At 35.5% G+C, this 17,691-nt stretch overlaps 1 protein-coding gene across 1 annotated transcript; it reads left to right on the top strand.

Moving 5' to 3' along the window:
- Positions 1-1,502: 1,502 nt before the first annotated feature.
- LOC107495092 (CASP-like protein 4A3) lies at positions 1,503-3,902 on the top strand. The gene is made up of 3 exons (XM_016116165.3): positions 1,503-2,188; positions 2,839-2,974; positions 3,498-3,902. Exons 1-3 carry the CDS (start codon positions 1,503-1,505, stop codon positions 3,684-3,686), a joined length of 1,011 nt encoding a protein of 336 aa, XP_015971651.1. The 3' UTR covers positions 3,687-3,902.
- The last annotated feature ends 13,789 nt before the right edge of the window (positions 3,903-17,691 follow it).

Genomic DNA, 17,691 nt, shown 5'->3' with positions numbered 1-17,691 from the left:
GTAATCCATGAAGTTAATAAGTACTTAAATTCGTCCCTAAACTTGTACTCCGGTACTCATAGTAGTTCTTGAAACATTTTTCATTAATCGGAACTTTGAAATGACGTTGTTTTGAACAAAAAAAAAAAAAGAAAAAAAAAAAAAGCGAAGAAAAGTTTTATATTAAAAAAAAAACAACAACCCCCTTCTTCTTCAACCCCATTCTTCTTCTTCTTCAACTTTGTGCTTCTTTTTCTTCTTCAATAAATCACAAAAATAAAAATCAACAACACAAAATATCACAAAAAAATCACCATTAATTAGAAAAGATCAATCAATTTAAATAGTAAGCATCAATCAACTTAAACAACAAGTAGCACAAAAAATAGCAACAAAAAAAGAAATAATTACAGAATAGAAAATAACTAAAATTAACCATTGTTGTTATATTAAAACAGGATCAGCAACAATAATCATTCAGAACATTAAAAAATAATGATTGAATAACTAAAAAAATAAAAAAAAATCACAATGGTTGAGAGAGAGAACCGTGCCGAAGGAGAGAAGAGGGAGACCGAGCGAAGATGGAGACTAGCGAGTAATGGCGGCAACGAAACAGAGGCCTGCGAGAGGCGACGGCAGCAAAGGTAGAGAAGAGCTCTTGTGAGTATGAGAGTATGGTTGAGGAGGAAGAGGGAGAAGGCATCAGATTAGAAAAGAGAAGGGGAAGGAAAATGATCTCAAGTTGAAAAAGTAAAAGGGTTGGAGGAGGAAAACGGAAAGGATTGGGGATGAAGAAGAGAAATGGGGAAGGTTGGGAAAGGGAAAGCGGTTGGAGATGGGATGGGAAAAGAAACAGATTGGGAATTGGGAATTGGGAATTGGGAGGGGGTGGGGTTCTACACTATATATTTTTTTCTTTTTTTTTTTTTAAATTGGGAGTTCTACCCTACTTTTTTTTGTTTAAAACGACATTGTTTTAAGGTTTTGATGAACAAAAAATGTTTCCGGAACTATTACAAGTTTCGGAGTACAAGTTGATAGACGAATTTGAGTAATTATTAACTTTAGAAATTACTTTTAAAGTTTGAATGTAAGTTTAAGGACTATTTTAAGACTTAACTCCTATTTATGAGCTTGATTAGGATATATTTTTTTTAAATTAAATTAAATTTTAATTTATTTAATAATATGAAACATTTTACACAAAATTTTAATTATTTTAATTTTTTTATGATTATTTATATAATTAAATAATTATATTTATGAAAGTAATATGACGTCATTAGATATACATATTTATTCCGTACAAAATAATTGAATGTCGCCATACACGCGTAGACGGTAGACATGTAACAGTAACAGTAACAGTAACAGTAACAGTAATGGCCGTGATAATAAACTGTGTGTGATTGTCAATTAGACAGAGCACCTACCATTGCCCGTTTCCGAACTCAAAAGTGGAAATCTTATAGTGGGCATTGTTGAGTGGCAAGAGTTGAGTGGTAAAACTAGCATACACGATGAGCGAAAAAGAAAGCTTAGCCTATCCCGACGCCAAAAAGGAGGTCGCAGAAAAAGTAGAAGAAAAAGAATCAAATAGAATGGAAAAAGAAGTAGAAGCAGTAGCATCAGACTCAGTTTCAAACCAAAACCAAAACAGTAACAATGAAAATCAACACCAAAACCCACTCACCGAACCTTCATCTTCAACCATCACTTTCCACTCTCCTTCTCCTCCTTCCTCTTCACTACGAACCCGCAAATCCCCTTCGCCTCCGCTTCACTCCATCTCCGACTCTTCGATTTCCTCCCTCCGCGACGAAGCCACTCCAATCGAAGACCAAAGGTTCCCACCTGTGCCGGCGCCGGTGCCGGTTGTGGTGGCTCATCGGTTCCAGGTGGAGCCTAACGTGGTCACCAGGGTAGATCCCGGAGCGGAAGAGGGTTTCATCGGCGTCAATGATGTCAAACAAGCCTCCGCAGGTGATGGCGGTGGCAACGGCGGCGGAGGCGGCGGAACTAATCGGCGGTTGAGACCAGATGTGATGAGTATGTTGAGGTCTAAGAAAATAGCGATGTGGAACAAAGTTCTGCTGAGTCTTCGAATCGCCACTTTTGCATCCTGTTTGATGTCTCTCTCAGTACTGGCTGCCGATAAGCGAAAGGGCTGGGCACAGGACTCTTTCTATAGATACAAGGAATTCAGGTACATATTAAAGTAATTAAAATAAAAATTATTTTCTGTGCTTTTTGTTTTATTTTTGTTATATTCTGTTATGTGAATTTTTATTGGTTTGGTTCCCCATTTTATGAATTGGTTCTTTGTTATGCTATTGAAGTTGTTAGTGTGCTTTAGAGTGGATTTTGATTCTTGTTGTCAGTAATGTCTGCAACAAAAAATGTTTAGTCCACGCCAAAAATCAGACACCAAATTACCACCATATACTTGTGTATAAATGCATGTGTTATTAAACTTATTTTCAATGTAGTCACCAAAAAAAAAAAACTTATTTTCAATGTATATTTTGTATTAATATGTATTTTACATGGGTAACTGATTTGGTGGCTGATTTTTGGCGTACATATAGCATGATTGATTGGAACCAACCCATGGTTGGTCACTCGATTGGGGGCACATACTCCTTCCCCTTAACCGTGGTCTTGATTTGACTCCCAAGTATGGAAAAATCGGTGCTAGGAAAGCGATGCCCTCTATGGGATTTCAGATGCTCAAATATGATATTTCCCAATGAAGTAATGCTTGAATTGGTTGGTTAATTCAAAAGTTCTTCTGTGAATGCTAGTTTATCAAGTCATGCTTGAACACACATAAAAGTTAGTGTATGGTTTTTGCAGGTACAGCTTGTCAGTGAATGCTATTGGGTTTATGTATTCCGTATTGCAGATATGTGATCTAGTGAAGTACATTTTCACAAGAAAGCACATTGTGGAGCACCAGCTGAGGGCTTTATTCAGTTTTGTAATGGATCAGGTACTTATCCCACATTCAGAGGTTTTAATTCATGGCTATGTAGTTCATTAGTTAGTACTGTACAAACAGTAGCCCCATCTCTGGGTTTTGGTTATTATGGTGACTCAGAAAATTGTTGTAGTATTGATTGGTGCTGGTGATTTATGATGAAAAGTAATAAACAAGGGGACCACAGGGAAAACTTGAGTCTACTTGCTGGGAAATCCAGCTGAGAATTTTTGGGGTCTGCTCTTGGAAAAAGTTCTTTGATGCCTTCTTACACTCTTTTCCACTGTGTTGATTTTAGCTTTGGTTGAAATTTTATTTTTATTTTTATTGTGTATAACCGATTATTAGATATCATTCTATATATTCTATTTATTATAGCTTCAGGCTGCTTCTACATGTTTTATGTCAGTATTTGTTAGTGGTCCATACTTGGTATAATTGAACTTGCAACTGCCTCACATATCATGATCTGGAAAGGCGTGCTATCTAGTTTACCTTATAAAGAAACTGAGGAATTGCTTGTTTTCAATTACAGATCTTGACATATCTTCTAATGTCGGCATCATCATCGGCTGCCACTAGAGCTTATGACTGGGAGTCCAATTGGGGTAAGGATAAATTCCCGGACATGGCAAATGCATCTGTGGTTTTGTCCTTCGTGGCCTTTGTGGCCTTCGCCTTCACCTCACTTGTATCAGGTTCTATCCTTTGTAGGTTTAGATAGTTTATGCAGTTTTTCTCTGCTTCACAGTCTCCTGTTAGCCTATCCTATCATGTGTACATTCCGGTAGTTTATGCAACTCTTAGTTGCTATGGTGTTCTTTCCCTTCAAACAATCTTGCATCAGGTTCCATCCTAGTAGTTTCAGATAGCTTTACAAACATTATGCAATATTGTATATAAATATGTGGGTTGGTTGTTGTTATATCAGTTTTGGAAATGGCATGTGCCCAATTTTCTGAAAGAAGATTTGCTATGTAAAAAATGGGAAATTTTTAGATATGTCAATCTTGTACTAGGATTGACTATTGAGATGCTTAGTTCATTTGCATGTCACGTATTGAACGCTCAGATCATCTATTAATATATAATAGGAGACAAGTATTACTATATTAGTAGAATAAAACAATACTCATTCAAAATTTTTTATTTTTTTTTATTTTTTACCGAAAATAGGGAGATTCGAATTCGCTACCATTTAGATGAGTACAGAAAGACTATGTTATTTAAGTTATAGCTTGTTGACTATCCAAAATCCTTTTAGAATGGATAAACCTGTTTTTTTTTTAACAAGATTGGTATTAAAAAAATACCTAAAATTTTTGTTTATCACCAATGAACACTTTTCTTTAATAAGACTAGCAAAAACGCTAAATGGTATTTTTATAATGAATAATACTACATGTACATTAAAATCAGTTATTAGTAACCAACTTGGATTGGTCGAGTGGTCAGCTTACTCGTCCAATTAAGTAAGTGTCAGGAGTTCGAACTCTGTCTTGTGCATGTGCATGCAGCAACCCTTAAACCAACAAGAAAAATCAGCTATCAGTGTAAAATACATGTTAAAATATAAATACACATTTAAAATAAATTAGATCAAACATATATTTAAACATAAATACATAGGATTGGAGGATACACATTTAAAATAAATTAGATCAAACATATATTTAAACATAAATACATAGGATTGGAGGTGGCTTTGGAAGCTGCATATTTCGGAGAAACTCAAACTTGCTCTTTGGTTGGGAGCTAAAATGCTCTTCTTACCGCTGCTCTTCGATATCAACGCAAACTGGCTACGTTGGATCTCAAGCTCACCCTGAGATTATCCTTCATTGCTTGAGGAATTGTTCAAAGTCAAAAGTTGTTTGGACCCTTTTGGGATTCTCAAATCCCACCAATATTCAAACTTTCAAGACTTGATTCTAAAGAGTTTTGCAGGTGATAACTTCTACATATTTGTAGCGGGTTTGTGGTGCATTTGGCTGGACAAAAATGAAGTACTCATCAAGAATAAGTGCTCCTCTGCTTTTTCGGTTAGTTTCAAAGTGTGTGCTATGGCAAAAACTTTCAAAATAGAAAAATTTTCAAAATCCATAAACTGATTCAACTGCCTCCTAGTTTATGGTCTTGACTTGAGCATGGGATTTTGAAATTGAAATGTGATAGAAGTGTATTCAAGGAAGAAGAGCTGGCTGGATTTGGTTATGTTCTACGAGGTGAATATGGCAACTGGATTCACGCCAGATCCGGTAAAATGCCAGGAGTTAGTGTTCTTTGTGCAGAAATTTGGAGTAGTCTGTTGATGACTTTATTTTAGAGATTGGTGGCAACCATGTTATCTGTGAGGCGGAATAATGGATACATTTCTTCTTGTTAGTCATTAGTGCTTCCCTGGCGAACATGAAGAGAAGGCTTTGCTACAAAAAAATTTCGAACTCAAGAACCATAGAAGTTGGGAATTGTGTTTTGTGTTAATACAACAAAGTGCAAATAATGTTGCTGACTGGTTGGCAAAAATTTTTGGGGCACATAGTAAATGAAATACAGGAAATTGGCTACAACCACCGTATTGCTCATGGATAATATAATTTAGGCGACTCATCCTTGTTTTGTTTATCGCTATTTTTGTTTTGCTTTCTTTTTTTTTATTAGCCTCTACTTACCAAAAAAGTATGCTTACATGGGGTAGACCCATTATCAGTCACGGATAATACAGTGATATTATGAAGTAATAATTGAATGAAAAACGCGGATGAGCCTTAACTCACATGGTATATCTCTCTCTACCTCAAAAATTTAGGGTTCAAACAAAAAATAAATAAAAAATAAAAAACGGAGGTTGAACTATTCCTAATGCAATTAGTATTTTCACTCTGCAATAACATATTTTAATGAGTAAATCACAATTTCTGACCATTAAAATGTGAGTGTCGACAAAATTAATCATAACACACTAAAACTAATTTAGTATTCATAAAATATTAGGTCTGGTTGATAAAACTAACAAAAATCTTAATCATAGGTTAATTTTGTTTAAAATGCAATTATTACCCTTTACTCTTTTTCCTTCTCCCTTTTTTTTTCTTCTTCTACCTCTTCTTCTTCTAAAATTCTCTAAGAATCGCTACTATTATCATCACCAACAATACTAACACAATATCCATCATCACCCAACATACTCAATCCTTAAAATTTTCAAATCTAAAATTATAATTAATCAAAACAATTTTGCAACAAAGTTTAGAATTCTTTTTTTTTTTGGACAGAAAAAGCTTGTTTCATTCAATGATTAGTAAAATATCTAGCATAACTAAAGTCTGAACTTAATGTGGGGTTACTTCTATCCACACTTGATAAGGATTAGTAAGGGCCATTTATGCAAGCTCATGTGCTACCATATTTTCTTGTCTCTTTACATGATTAAAATTAATTGCTCTAAATTCTCCTAACAAGGATAATGTATTAGTGATGAGAGAGCCAAAACAAGTTCCATTGACTTTACCTTGTTTCAAAGCGTTCACAACTTTTAGATTATCGCTCTCCAAAATGACATATATGAAGCAACAATCTTTTGCAAAATTCACTCTTAAAATACGCAACCAATGCTTCTGCTTCATAAACTTGTACGCTGAAAGGGATGGGCTATATTGCTGCAGCTAAGACAAGGCCCAAAGAGTCTCTCACCACTGCTCCAATTCCTCTCGGATTGCTCTTCCTAACTGTTGCGTCAACATTTATTTTGAATAGGGAGTTTGGTTGGGAATTCCATCTGCTTCTTGATTTTGCCAGCAGGTTAGAGTGTGGTCTTATCTTCTTCTATTCAATTAACTGTGCTTTCAAAAAAATTTTCCAATTCTTCCATGCCTTTCCAATTTCTTCATCAACCTGTGACTCAATTCCTTCAAAAACTAACAGATTTCTGGCTCTCCATAACTGATTCAGGAGGAAGCTAAAGAGGGATCTCTCCTTCTCCTAAAGCTTTTGCATCATCTCAATTACCCATATCTTCAAGTTTTGACTGTCTGATGCTTCAGTCCTCAAATTAAAAGGGGATGTAAACAAAAATCTTCGAGCAATGGTACAGTCTCTGGCCAAGTGGGATTTGGTTTCCTCATGGCTCCAACACCTTATGCATGTCGGGTTTCCTGCTATTCCTTTCCTTGAATGGTTCTTTTTTGTTGGGAGGGATCTTTGGAGTAGACGTCACAGAAAATTAAGGACTCCTGGCAGAACTTTTGTCTTTCACACTTCTTTCCAGGTACTTTCCTCCTCCTCTCTATTTTTGGACTAGATGAAGGTTTTAATTCTGTGTTTAAATGTCATGATATGCAATTTTGACTCTGAAATTCCCATCCCTAGCCTTCTTCCATATGAAAACGTTTGATTGGTCTGTCCTAGAAATAGGGATTTCAGTAATCTATTAAGCTTCAAATGGTAAAAAGATTTCTCTAATTGCTTCCCAATTCTAGCTCTTATCCTCTTGATTTATAAGCTCTGACATAGTAGAATCATGTTCCAATGTATTCGGGGTGGTCCATGGCTTCGAGCCATTCTATTTGGGTAGCCAAGGGTCCCTTCATATCCTCACATTTCTATCATCTCCTATCCTCCAGTATCCTCCTCTTTCCACTACACCTTTGGCTTGCCATATACGTTTCCAAGCATAACTTGGTGAGAAGCCTAAGTCTGAGTTCAGAAATTTTTTCCTCCTATAGTATTTTCCCCCAATAATCCTGGAAGCTAGGGAATTTGGGTTCTTCATTAATCTCCAACCTTGTTTCGCCAAGAGAGCCGTGTTGAACGGCTCAATGTCTCTGAATCCTAGGCCTCCCTATTGCTTTGACTTGCATAGCTTATCCCAATTGACCAAGTGTATCTTTCGTTCTCCATTCTTTGATCCCCAGTAAAATCTGTTTATCATTGATCTGATGTGCTAGCATAGGCTTGTTGGAAGTTTGAAACAGCTCATTATGTACGTTAGGATCGCTTAAGCCACTGACTTTACTAACACCTCTTTTCCAACTCTCGATAACAACTTCTTCCAAACTTGCTCTTAGACATGGTAAGAAACCTGTTTCTTCGATCTTCCAACAAAGGTTAGTAGTCCATGGTACTTTGAGTGTCTTTTTATAGCCTTTATCCCTACCCAATCTTGAATGATCATCTGTCTGTCAGTTATTATATTTTGGCTAAAAGACAACTCCGACTTCTCAAGGTTTATTCGTTGTCTTGACGCACTTTGATAAGAAATTAAAGCTTCCTTGACTGCTTGAATAGCTTGGCCTGATGCCCTAGTAAACAATATACTGTCGTCTGCAAAGAAAAGATGATTAATTTCTAGGTTGTCTCTAATTATCCTTATTCCCTGTATGATCTTGCTGTTTGGTGCCTTCACCAAGATTCCTAATAAAACCTCCACACAGAGTATGAATAGATAAGGGGATAACGGATTCCCTTCTCTTAATCCTCTTGAGGGTTGGAATGGTTTGCTGGGGCTACCATTTATGAAAATGGAAAAGGATGTCATGCTGATGCAATTCCAGATTGTTTGGGTCCATCTCTTCGAGAATCCCATAGCTTGTAGAACCTCCCTCAAGAACTCCCATTCAATCCTATCATAAGCTTTCTCCATATCAAGTTTCATCCTAGTGTATCCTTTTTTGCCAGTCACCTTCTTCTTCGTGTAGTGGAAGATGTCGCAAGCCACTAAGCTATTATCCGTTATCAACCTCTCGGAAACAAAAGTACTCTGATTCTCCCCAATAATCATGGGAAGAATAAGTTTCATCCTATTTTCCATTGTCTTGGTTGCTATTTTAGCACCACATTACACAAAGAAATAGGCATGAACTCTCTTGTGTGTTTTGGTTTCTCCACCTTCAGAATCATGCATAAGTGTGTGTGGTTCAATGGTTTTGGGGCAGCTCCTTTATTCAAGATTCTTAGGACCATTCCCGTGACATCCACTCCCATAACCTTACACATCTTTTGATAAAAAAGAGTTGGCATTCTATCAGGGTCAGTGCCTTTGTAGGGTGCATCTAGTGCAAGACTTGGAAAACCTCCTCTTTAGTAAAGTCGGCATTTAGTATATTAAATTTCTCCTCATCAACTCTCCTTATCACCACCTCTACAACCTCTTTTACCTCAAAAGTTCCTTCTGATATAAACAGCCTCTCGAAGAAATCAGACATTACTCTATCAATATGTTCTTCTTCAACATGCTTAAAACCTTTGTCATCCACAATTTCATCCACCCGGTTCCTCCTCTTTCTTTGTGAAGCTTTGTGATGAAAGAATTTGGTATTTCAATTCCCGTGTTTTAGCCAATTCGCTCTTGAGCATTGACTCCATCACACCTCTTCCACCTTTAAGAGCTCATCCAAATATACTTCTATGCTTCTTGTTCTTCTCAAAACTCTTCACTTTGTGTTAAAGTGTTTAGTTGGTTCAAGGTTTTTTGTGCCTCTCTGATCCTCTTGGGTATATTTCCAAAGTTTTCCTCTCCAACTGTCTAGCTTTTCTCCGCATAGCTTTATCTTCTCATGGATGCTATTAGTGTTTGATTTCCAAGCTTCCTCCACCACCTTTTGGCATTCATCATTTGTTAACCAAATTTCTTTAAAACGAAATCTATGCACCCTTCTTCTACCTTTCTTTTGTCACCTTCCAGATCTAAAAGAATTGGACAGTGGTCTGATTTATACCTATTAAGGTGGTGGACAATAGTTTTGGGAACACTTCTTTCTAGTCCATGTTTGCACACGCTCAGTTTAGTCTTCCTGAATATTGTTCTCCCTTGCCTGTCCACATAAAAGAGTGTCCGACAAAGCCTAAATCGAGCAACTCTCTTGTTTGAACCGCTTCCTAGAAACCTTTCACATGTGCAAAAGTAACAGGGTTTCCTCTACTTTTTTCTTGCTGGCTCAGCACTTGGTTAAATCTCCAAATACCATACATGGCCTGTTGGTGACTTGGCCTAGTGTCTTGAGAAGCTTCCAGCTTGTATGTTTATTTTGATTTTCCGGACAGCCATAAAAACTCGCGCTCTCCACCATTTATCTATTCCCTTGATCTTGACTTCTATGTTTATATGTTTTGGAGACATACACATTATATTGACCTCCAAAGAATTGTTCCATAGAGAAGCCAACCCCCCTCCTCTTTGCCGTCCCTCTCTGTGACAATCAACTCCCACAACATTTTGTAGTTCTCCTTTATACCTCATGTAAAAAGACAAGGTTGAGAACTTCCTGTTTTAAGAGCTTGTGAAAAGCTCTTATTGCCCATGGGTTCCCAAGCCCATGGTAATTCCAACTTAGTATATTCATGGTGCTTGGCAGGGCTGCCAGCAGCCTCCGTCGTTGTGCTCTCAAATTCCATCGGCATCTTCTTTGCTTGTGGCTCTGTTCCCTCTCCTTTCTCCCCCTCATCTCCACGATTTTTCCTCTTCAGTTTCATTTCAACTAGCTCTATTTTGTTTTCCTTGCTAGGGATTGATTCCCTGGCTTGCCTCTTCCATTTCCTACTATTTTTCCTCTCCCCCCTAGCTGCTGATATGTTATGTCATTAAGTGTGTGTGTTATCTCCATATCATTTCCTTTCTTGGTTTCTAGCTCTTTCACTTCTTCTCCTTTCCTATTGTTGACTACTTCTTCCTCTTTTTTGTTGTCTTTCCATTTCCCTCCATTCTTCTTTCTCTTTTTAGTTCTTTTCGTATTAGCTCAACTGAAAACTCTTTTCGCTTTATCCCCTTTTTGTCAACATGTCCCAGATCCACTCTCAGATGGGTGGCTACTTGGGCTGCTGTGACAGGGGGTTGGCCAAAATCTTCTCCAATATCATGACCATTGGTTCCGACGACATTGTCAGGTTAGGCAACTTGTCCATAAGTTTTTCAGTGAGTTTTTCTTTTGGTTTTCTATTTTTTCCTTCGTCGTGCTATGGTGCTATATCTCTTTCCTGGTTTTCTTGCTCACTTTTTCCCTACCTTATCTGCCTTCAGCCATGGTTCCAGCCTCATGTTACTATCCTGACATTCTTCCACATCTTTTGTTGTTGTCTCGCACACGCTCTCTTCATGACCCATTCTCCCGCAATAATAGCAACATGTTAGTAGTTGTTCATACTTGAAGTCAACCCAAGTGAGTCCATCTTCTTCCCACATGTATCTCTTTCCTAAACTATGTCTCCATATTCATTTTGACAGTAGCTTTAACAAATCTATTCTGGTCTCGTCCTACTTCGTATATGGCACACTCCTTTACATCTCCCATACATGCCGCTATTTTCTTCCCTAACTTAGGGGTTTTACAGTGTTCAGACAACCCCCAAATCTATATTTTAGTATCATCATTGTCTAATCCTTCCTCCATTTTTTCTTCTTTCCTTTCCGGTCTCTTCACTAGCAGCAAGGCATTAATGTGTTCAGGCTACATTAATGTGTTTGTTGGTAATGAGCTTTCCCACTATGCTTTTCTTGTAGTCTTTCACTCCTTCAGAGATGTCTTCATCGTCATATATTACCAGTGCTTCTTCTTCTTCCACTGTTCCATTAGTGTTTTGATGATTTTGTTCTTCTAACTCACCTGCCATGTTTTGTTTCAGGACCAAAGAAGAGTTATGCCTTCTTAGTTGCTACTTTGGGGTGGCTCACGACCAGGGACGGAGGCTTTCACGATAGAAAAATGGATGTTTAGCACTACACTTCTCTAACCCTAGGAGAGCAAATCTTGGGATTGGAAAGAGAGGGTTCTTTAGTAAAGTTTAGAATCTACAACTATGAGAAAGCTAAAAATGAAGAGTTAGAATAAGAACAAGAAAACAAAGAATAAGAGGATGAAGAATTGGAGTAGGAGGAAGAAAAATAGTTTAGCTTTAGTTTTCCTATCCCATAATTTCGCCAGTTTCCGCCGATAATGAATTCAATAATGGCTAGATCTACCTTCGATCAAAATCTTCTTTTTTTTCTTAGACGAGTATGAGTATGAGGCAAAACATAACTATGGCTCCCGTAGATGGAACAACAATGCGGCGAGTCTCTATTTCCTCATTAGCGGCATTGATGGCTGTAGTACCAAAGAGACTTTATTATGAGTTGTTACTGAAGATAACGATGAAGATCCAATGTTATTAACTTTTGGTGGTTAATCTCAATGGGTTTGCTTTAATTTCATCTTCTGACATCTCCAGAGGTGAGGGAGTTAACTCATTAATAGTTGTATTTGGATGATGGGTGGCAATAATTAAAACTATGTTTCAACAAACCTGAACCTGACCATGAAAGTTTTTAGCAGAAAGATGTTAATTGAAGTCCAAAGATTTGAACTTTGAGAAACATTTGATGATGGGTGTTCACTGTTCATCAAAGTTTCAATTTTGGTTCATGGCTTCCAGTTAATCCTTGGAACCTTTTTACATTTTTGCAAATTATAAGATGAATTTGGGATTCAAATTATGACTATTTTTTCAACGGATGCATCTAATGTTATGTCTAAATTGGAAGGTAATATTGTTAATACACATCCAAATGGTTTAACTTTTACATCCAGTTAGATCAAAATTGGTGGGTGTTATGGTATTTAGGAAGAGAATTTTGATTTCAGAAGAGGAAAAGGTAGAAAGGAAAGAGAAAAGGAAAAAATGAGTTAAGTCTCACTTTGGTCGTTGAGATTGGCGAGTTGCGCCCAATTTAGTTCCTGGCTTTCTAATTGCTATAACTAAAGTATCAATTTTACAATATATTTGATTTTTTTTTCGAACTCATGAATTGGTATGTGGAATTAGTTTATTTATTATTATGTAATTGATGTGGTTATCAAAGGTATAGTGTTGTTTCTTCTTGTGCTATTTAGTTTTTTTTAAATAATGTTTTAGATGTTTTGTTCATATATTTTTATAATATTTTTTAAGAAAATTTTGAATGTATTTTTTAAAATGTAGCTCAATAGTTTTTTTGCTTGAGTGTTCTAGAATCTTTTTTAATGGGTGAAGAATGTTATTTAAAAATTTTTTCACGGTTGTTACAAATTGTATTTTTTTATTATTATGTAATAATTGATGTTATTATCAAAGGTTTAGTGTTGTTTCTTTTTGTGCTATTCTGTTATTTTTTTATACTATTTCGGCTATTTTTTAAATATATTTTTTGGAGTCTTTTGTAAGATAATTTCGGAAGCGTTTTTTTAGTATGTAGTTCAATGGTTTTTGGCTTCAGTGTTTTGTATTCTTATTTTTTATATGTTATGGATGTTAGTTTAAAGATTTTTTTAATAGTAATGCATACAAAAACATGAAACCTTTATATATACAAACATTTGTTTAATCTCATGTAATTTTGGATATCTTTGTTTAATTAAGAGTTGAATAATATTTGTTAATGTATTTATGGTTTGAGCTTTGGGTTTTTATGGTTAGTGTTTTTGGATACAATTCAATGGTTTTAGAATTAGCATTTTATTTTTAGATTTTATGATTTATGATTTAGTGTTTAGGGTTTATAAGTTTGAATGGAGGGTTTATAGTTTAGAATTTAATGTTTCTTGTTTAGGGTTTAGGGTTTAGGCTTTTCGAGTTAGAGTATAGGGTTTAGGGATTATTTTATAGTGTTTTGGAGGAAAGGAGTGGGGTTTTAGTTTTAGGGTTATAATTTTGGGTTTTAGATATATAGTTTACGATTCAAGATTGTTAAATTCTCATATTTGGTTGTTTTTTATGTTAAAATGATGGTTTTTATTTTATTAGCCATGTATTTTGTGTTGGTTATCGTAAAATTTGAATGGACATTGTATCATGTGTTTTAATTCATTATGTTGAGTTATTTACGTATCACATATTGCGTATATTTTTCGTGATGTTTGTTTATATTTTGAGGTTTTACCAATCAACAATATGGTCGCCGAAAAAAAGAAGGCGGACCTAAAAAGGTATTACTCTTATCATTTGTATCTATCTTTATTTTTATCATGAATTTTGTGGTGTTACATTAAGAATTGTATATGTTATTAGAAATTGGTGGAAACAAGGTGCACTCCAAGTTACATACTTAGTATCTTTGAGCAGCTTACAAAGTCTAATGCTGAGGCAAAGTCGTTGGAGATAAATGCCATGGAATTTGAGTTTTTACGATTTACCCCTCGATGGACATTAAAGCAGAAAATCATGGTAGCATTGGCAAGATCATATGACCTAGCCTCAAATAAAATGGTATTGGACATTGATACCATCAGAGTTAATGCTGCAATAATTGGGCAAATCTTTGGGTTGCCATAAGTTGATAAGTAAACTTTTGCTTTCGTTATTCCATAACGATATATCATTTAAGATTATTTGTGCTTCTTACTTTTCAAAATATTGAATCTGGTAGGGGATGACTTTTTCAGAATTTGACAAGGAGAACCCAACGCACATGGCAATAAAGAATCAATTTAACTGTGCAACAGCAACAGAACTTCACGACTACATATAAGAGTGCTCCATGGGCAGTGAAGCTAATAGGATGGAATTTCGAAGACATTTTATATTGCTTTTGATGCAGATGTTCCTCTACCCAATAACACAACAAGTCTTGTCTCTTTGGCATATTTCTCCTGTTCTAGATGTTTCAGATCCTAGTTGGTTCAACTAGCCAATGAAAATCTTCAATTGGCTAAAAAAGGCTATCCAAAGATACCAGCTTAGACACAACTAGACCTGTAAAGGATGCTTGTATGCCTTGCTGGTAAGACTGAAGGTTATTTTAGAGAACTTGAGATGAAATTTTTTCAACTATGAATATAATTTCGTTGTTGTTTGTGGTAATACAAATTAGATATTATACTTTCAATAGCTAAAGAGTGGCCTGCTAAAACAATGTGAAGAACCAAAGCCATGAATATTTTTATGGCCAGCAAAACAGTTAACTGAATGTTGTTTAGATTGTCGTTCATTGCCTTTGTACTATTTCAATGTATTTGTATGGCATTGGTTAATTTTGGTGTTTCTTGAATAGGGTTGTCTTACGATGCTTTTTGAAAAAGTCACTTTCGTTAAGAAAAGGCGAAAAAGGACACCGCAAAAGAAAACTAAGGAAAAAGATACTTCGTAGCAAAAGAAAGTGTCATCACCTGAAGAAGAAGTTGACGAGGATACTGAGCCCATTGTAAAGAGGATACGCCGCTTGAATCAAGCTAGTCGCAGGCATGGTAAGACGAAGAAGGAGGATGACAAAATCATTCATCAGAACAACAATATAGATGAAAAGGACAACGGATCCAATGATGTCAACAAACATACGTTGTCGAACGAATCACAGTTGAAACCAATGAAGTGACTAATCAACAAGAAAAGTATCCGTAGCTTTAGTGTTTGATAAAATATATCATTATGGATGTTTTTTTATGTTATATTAAGTGTTTCTTTTATATTATAAATCATGTTCTTTTTAGTTACTAAGTATATTTGTTCATCCAAATGTAGATGTTGTGACTAACAACTTGTTTTTATTGATGTTGTTAGAGTCCCTGAACATGATGGTGCCAGAATTAATGAACAAACCAACATAATTGAAAATGCAAAAAATGAACCCAACAAAATGAAACTAGATTCCCCCTTGAACAAGGCACAGAGTAAGACCAATTTGGAAGAGTGCCTTGCTGAGCTGGAAAGGTAAGTGACTTTCTCATATTAAACATTTCTATATGAATGATGTTCTTACTAGTGTAAGTTTTTATATACAGGAACACTGGCATCTTGTCAATGAGAGATTCGTAGTATGAAAAATTGTGGCAAGAACTTAAACATAATTAAAAAAAAGAGCTTGTAAAACGGACTATACAAAAATGAATTTAAACTATTGCATCCTTGGAACACCGAGCCCTTTGAAGCTGTCATTTTTGACATCCTTTTTTAAGATATTCAAATTCGAACAACCACCTACTTCATTAGTAAGTGCAAGGTATGTCTTGTTTGGTCGTATTCGAACCTCGTCGTTGTCCTCAATCACACACTTAACATGGATACTAAGCTCTCTGTTTTGATGGTAGTGGATTGACTATTTAGACGAACATAGATGTAAATGCCTTAATTCTAATCTTTACATCATCCAAATAATCTTTTCCTTGTCCAACATGACATACATCCTTGTTGCATTTGGTAGCCTATATCTTATGTGCTCGAGTTGCTGCCTTCACTCGAGATACTCGATTCACTTCACGAGTGCAATGGATGGATTGGTTGATGGATAACTTTAGTTCCTTGTTGGATTTGTCATAGTTTGTGTTTCTGATCTTGGTAACAAAGCCTACTTTCTTAGCATAACTTGCATAAAATTCCTGTGCCTGCTGTAACACATCAAAAACCATTCTTAGTTCTGGGATTTCTTCATAACAAATGCCATCATGGTTAGGCATCTATAACACAAATAATAAGACATAATTGAGTAAAAGTTAGGAGTTTAACACTTCAAGAAAATATGGTTTCTGTATTTGCAAGTCAAACCTTATGAACCTCTTCCACGTCGTCATTGGCAAACTAAAAAATTTCAGTATCTTCCTGTACCAAATGTTGTATTCAGTTTTTTTTTTTAAAAAAACTATAAAAACCTTCCTAATTACATATATAAAACGAACCACTATACTGTGCAAAAAAAAAATCTGAAATACCAGTTTAAATATAAAACCACAAATTAACACGGAAAAATATCATAATAACACAAAATAAACATTCAATTAACACGAAAAAAAACATATCATAGTAACATAGAAAAACATCCTGTAAACACAAAAAATCCATTTAACATAAAAAAAACCATTTATCACGGACACAACGTACGAAATTCAAAATCATAAATACTGGCCCATAAACCATAAATCTTAAATTCTAAACCCCAAATCCTAAACCCTAAACCTAAAGACCGTATACACTAGACCCATTTTTTATAAATCATAAACATTAAGCCCTAAATCCTAAATCATGAACCATAAACCATAAACTCTAAACCTTAACCTTAAACATTAAACCAACTAAACCTTAAACCCAAAAGATCGTACAGACTAGACCCATATTCCATAAACCGCAAATATTAAAACCCTAAATCCTGAAACATAAACCCTAATCCTAATTCTTTAACCCTAAAATATGAACCCTTAAACCTAAACCCTAAACCATAAACCCTAAACCTTAAACCAACTAAACACTAAACCCTAAACCATAAAAAACCTGAACTATGAACACTAAACCCTGAATCCTAAAACATGAACCCTAAACCTTAAACCAACTAAACCCTAAATCCTAAAAATAAATATTGAACCCTAAACCGTAAATCGGTAAATCCTAAACCTTAAACCAACGAAACCCTAAACCATAAACCATAAATCTGAATCATAAACCCTAAACCATAAATCCTGAAATATAAACCCCAAAACCTAAACCATATACTCTAAACCTGAACCCTAAATCCTAAACCATAAATTCAAAATCCTAAACCATAAATCCAAACCTTAAACCCTAAGCCATAAATCCTGGAATCTAAACCCAAAATCCTAAACCCTGTACTCTAAACCGGGATCCTAAACTATAAACCCTAAAAACTGAACACTTAATCTAAAATCATAAATCCTAAACTCTAAATTCCAAAAATATCCATTTAACACGAAAGAAACAACCAAAATCACATTGTTCCTCCTCCAATGTTTGTATCCCGCATTAATCTTCCTCCTCCTCCTCCTTTTTCTTCTCCTTCT

Source organism: Arachis duranensis, chromosome 6 (assembly GCF_000817695.3).
Source record: "Arachis duranensis cultivar V14167 chromosome 6, aradu.V14167.gnm2.J7QH, whole genome shotgun sequence".
In the NCBI taxonomy this organism is placed as follows: domain Eukaryota; kingdom Viridiplantae; phylum Streptophyta; class Magnoliopsida; order Fabales; family Fabaceae; genus Arachis; species Arachis duranensis.
This window is presented reverse-complemented; position numbering and strand designations above follow the sequence as displayed.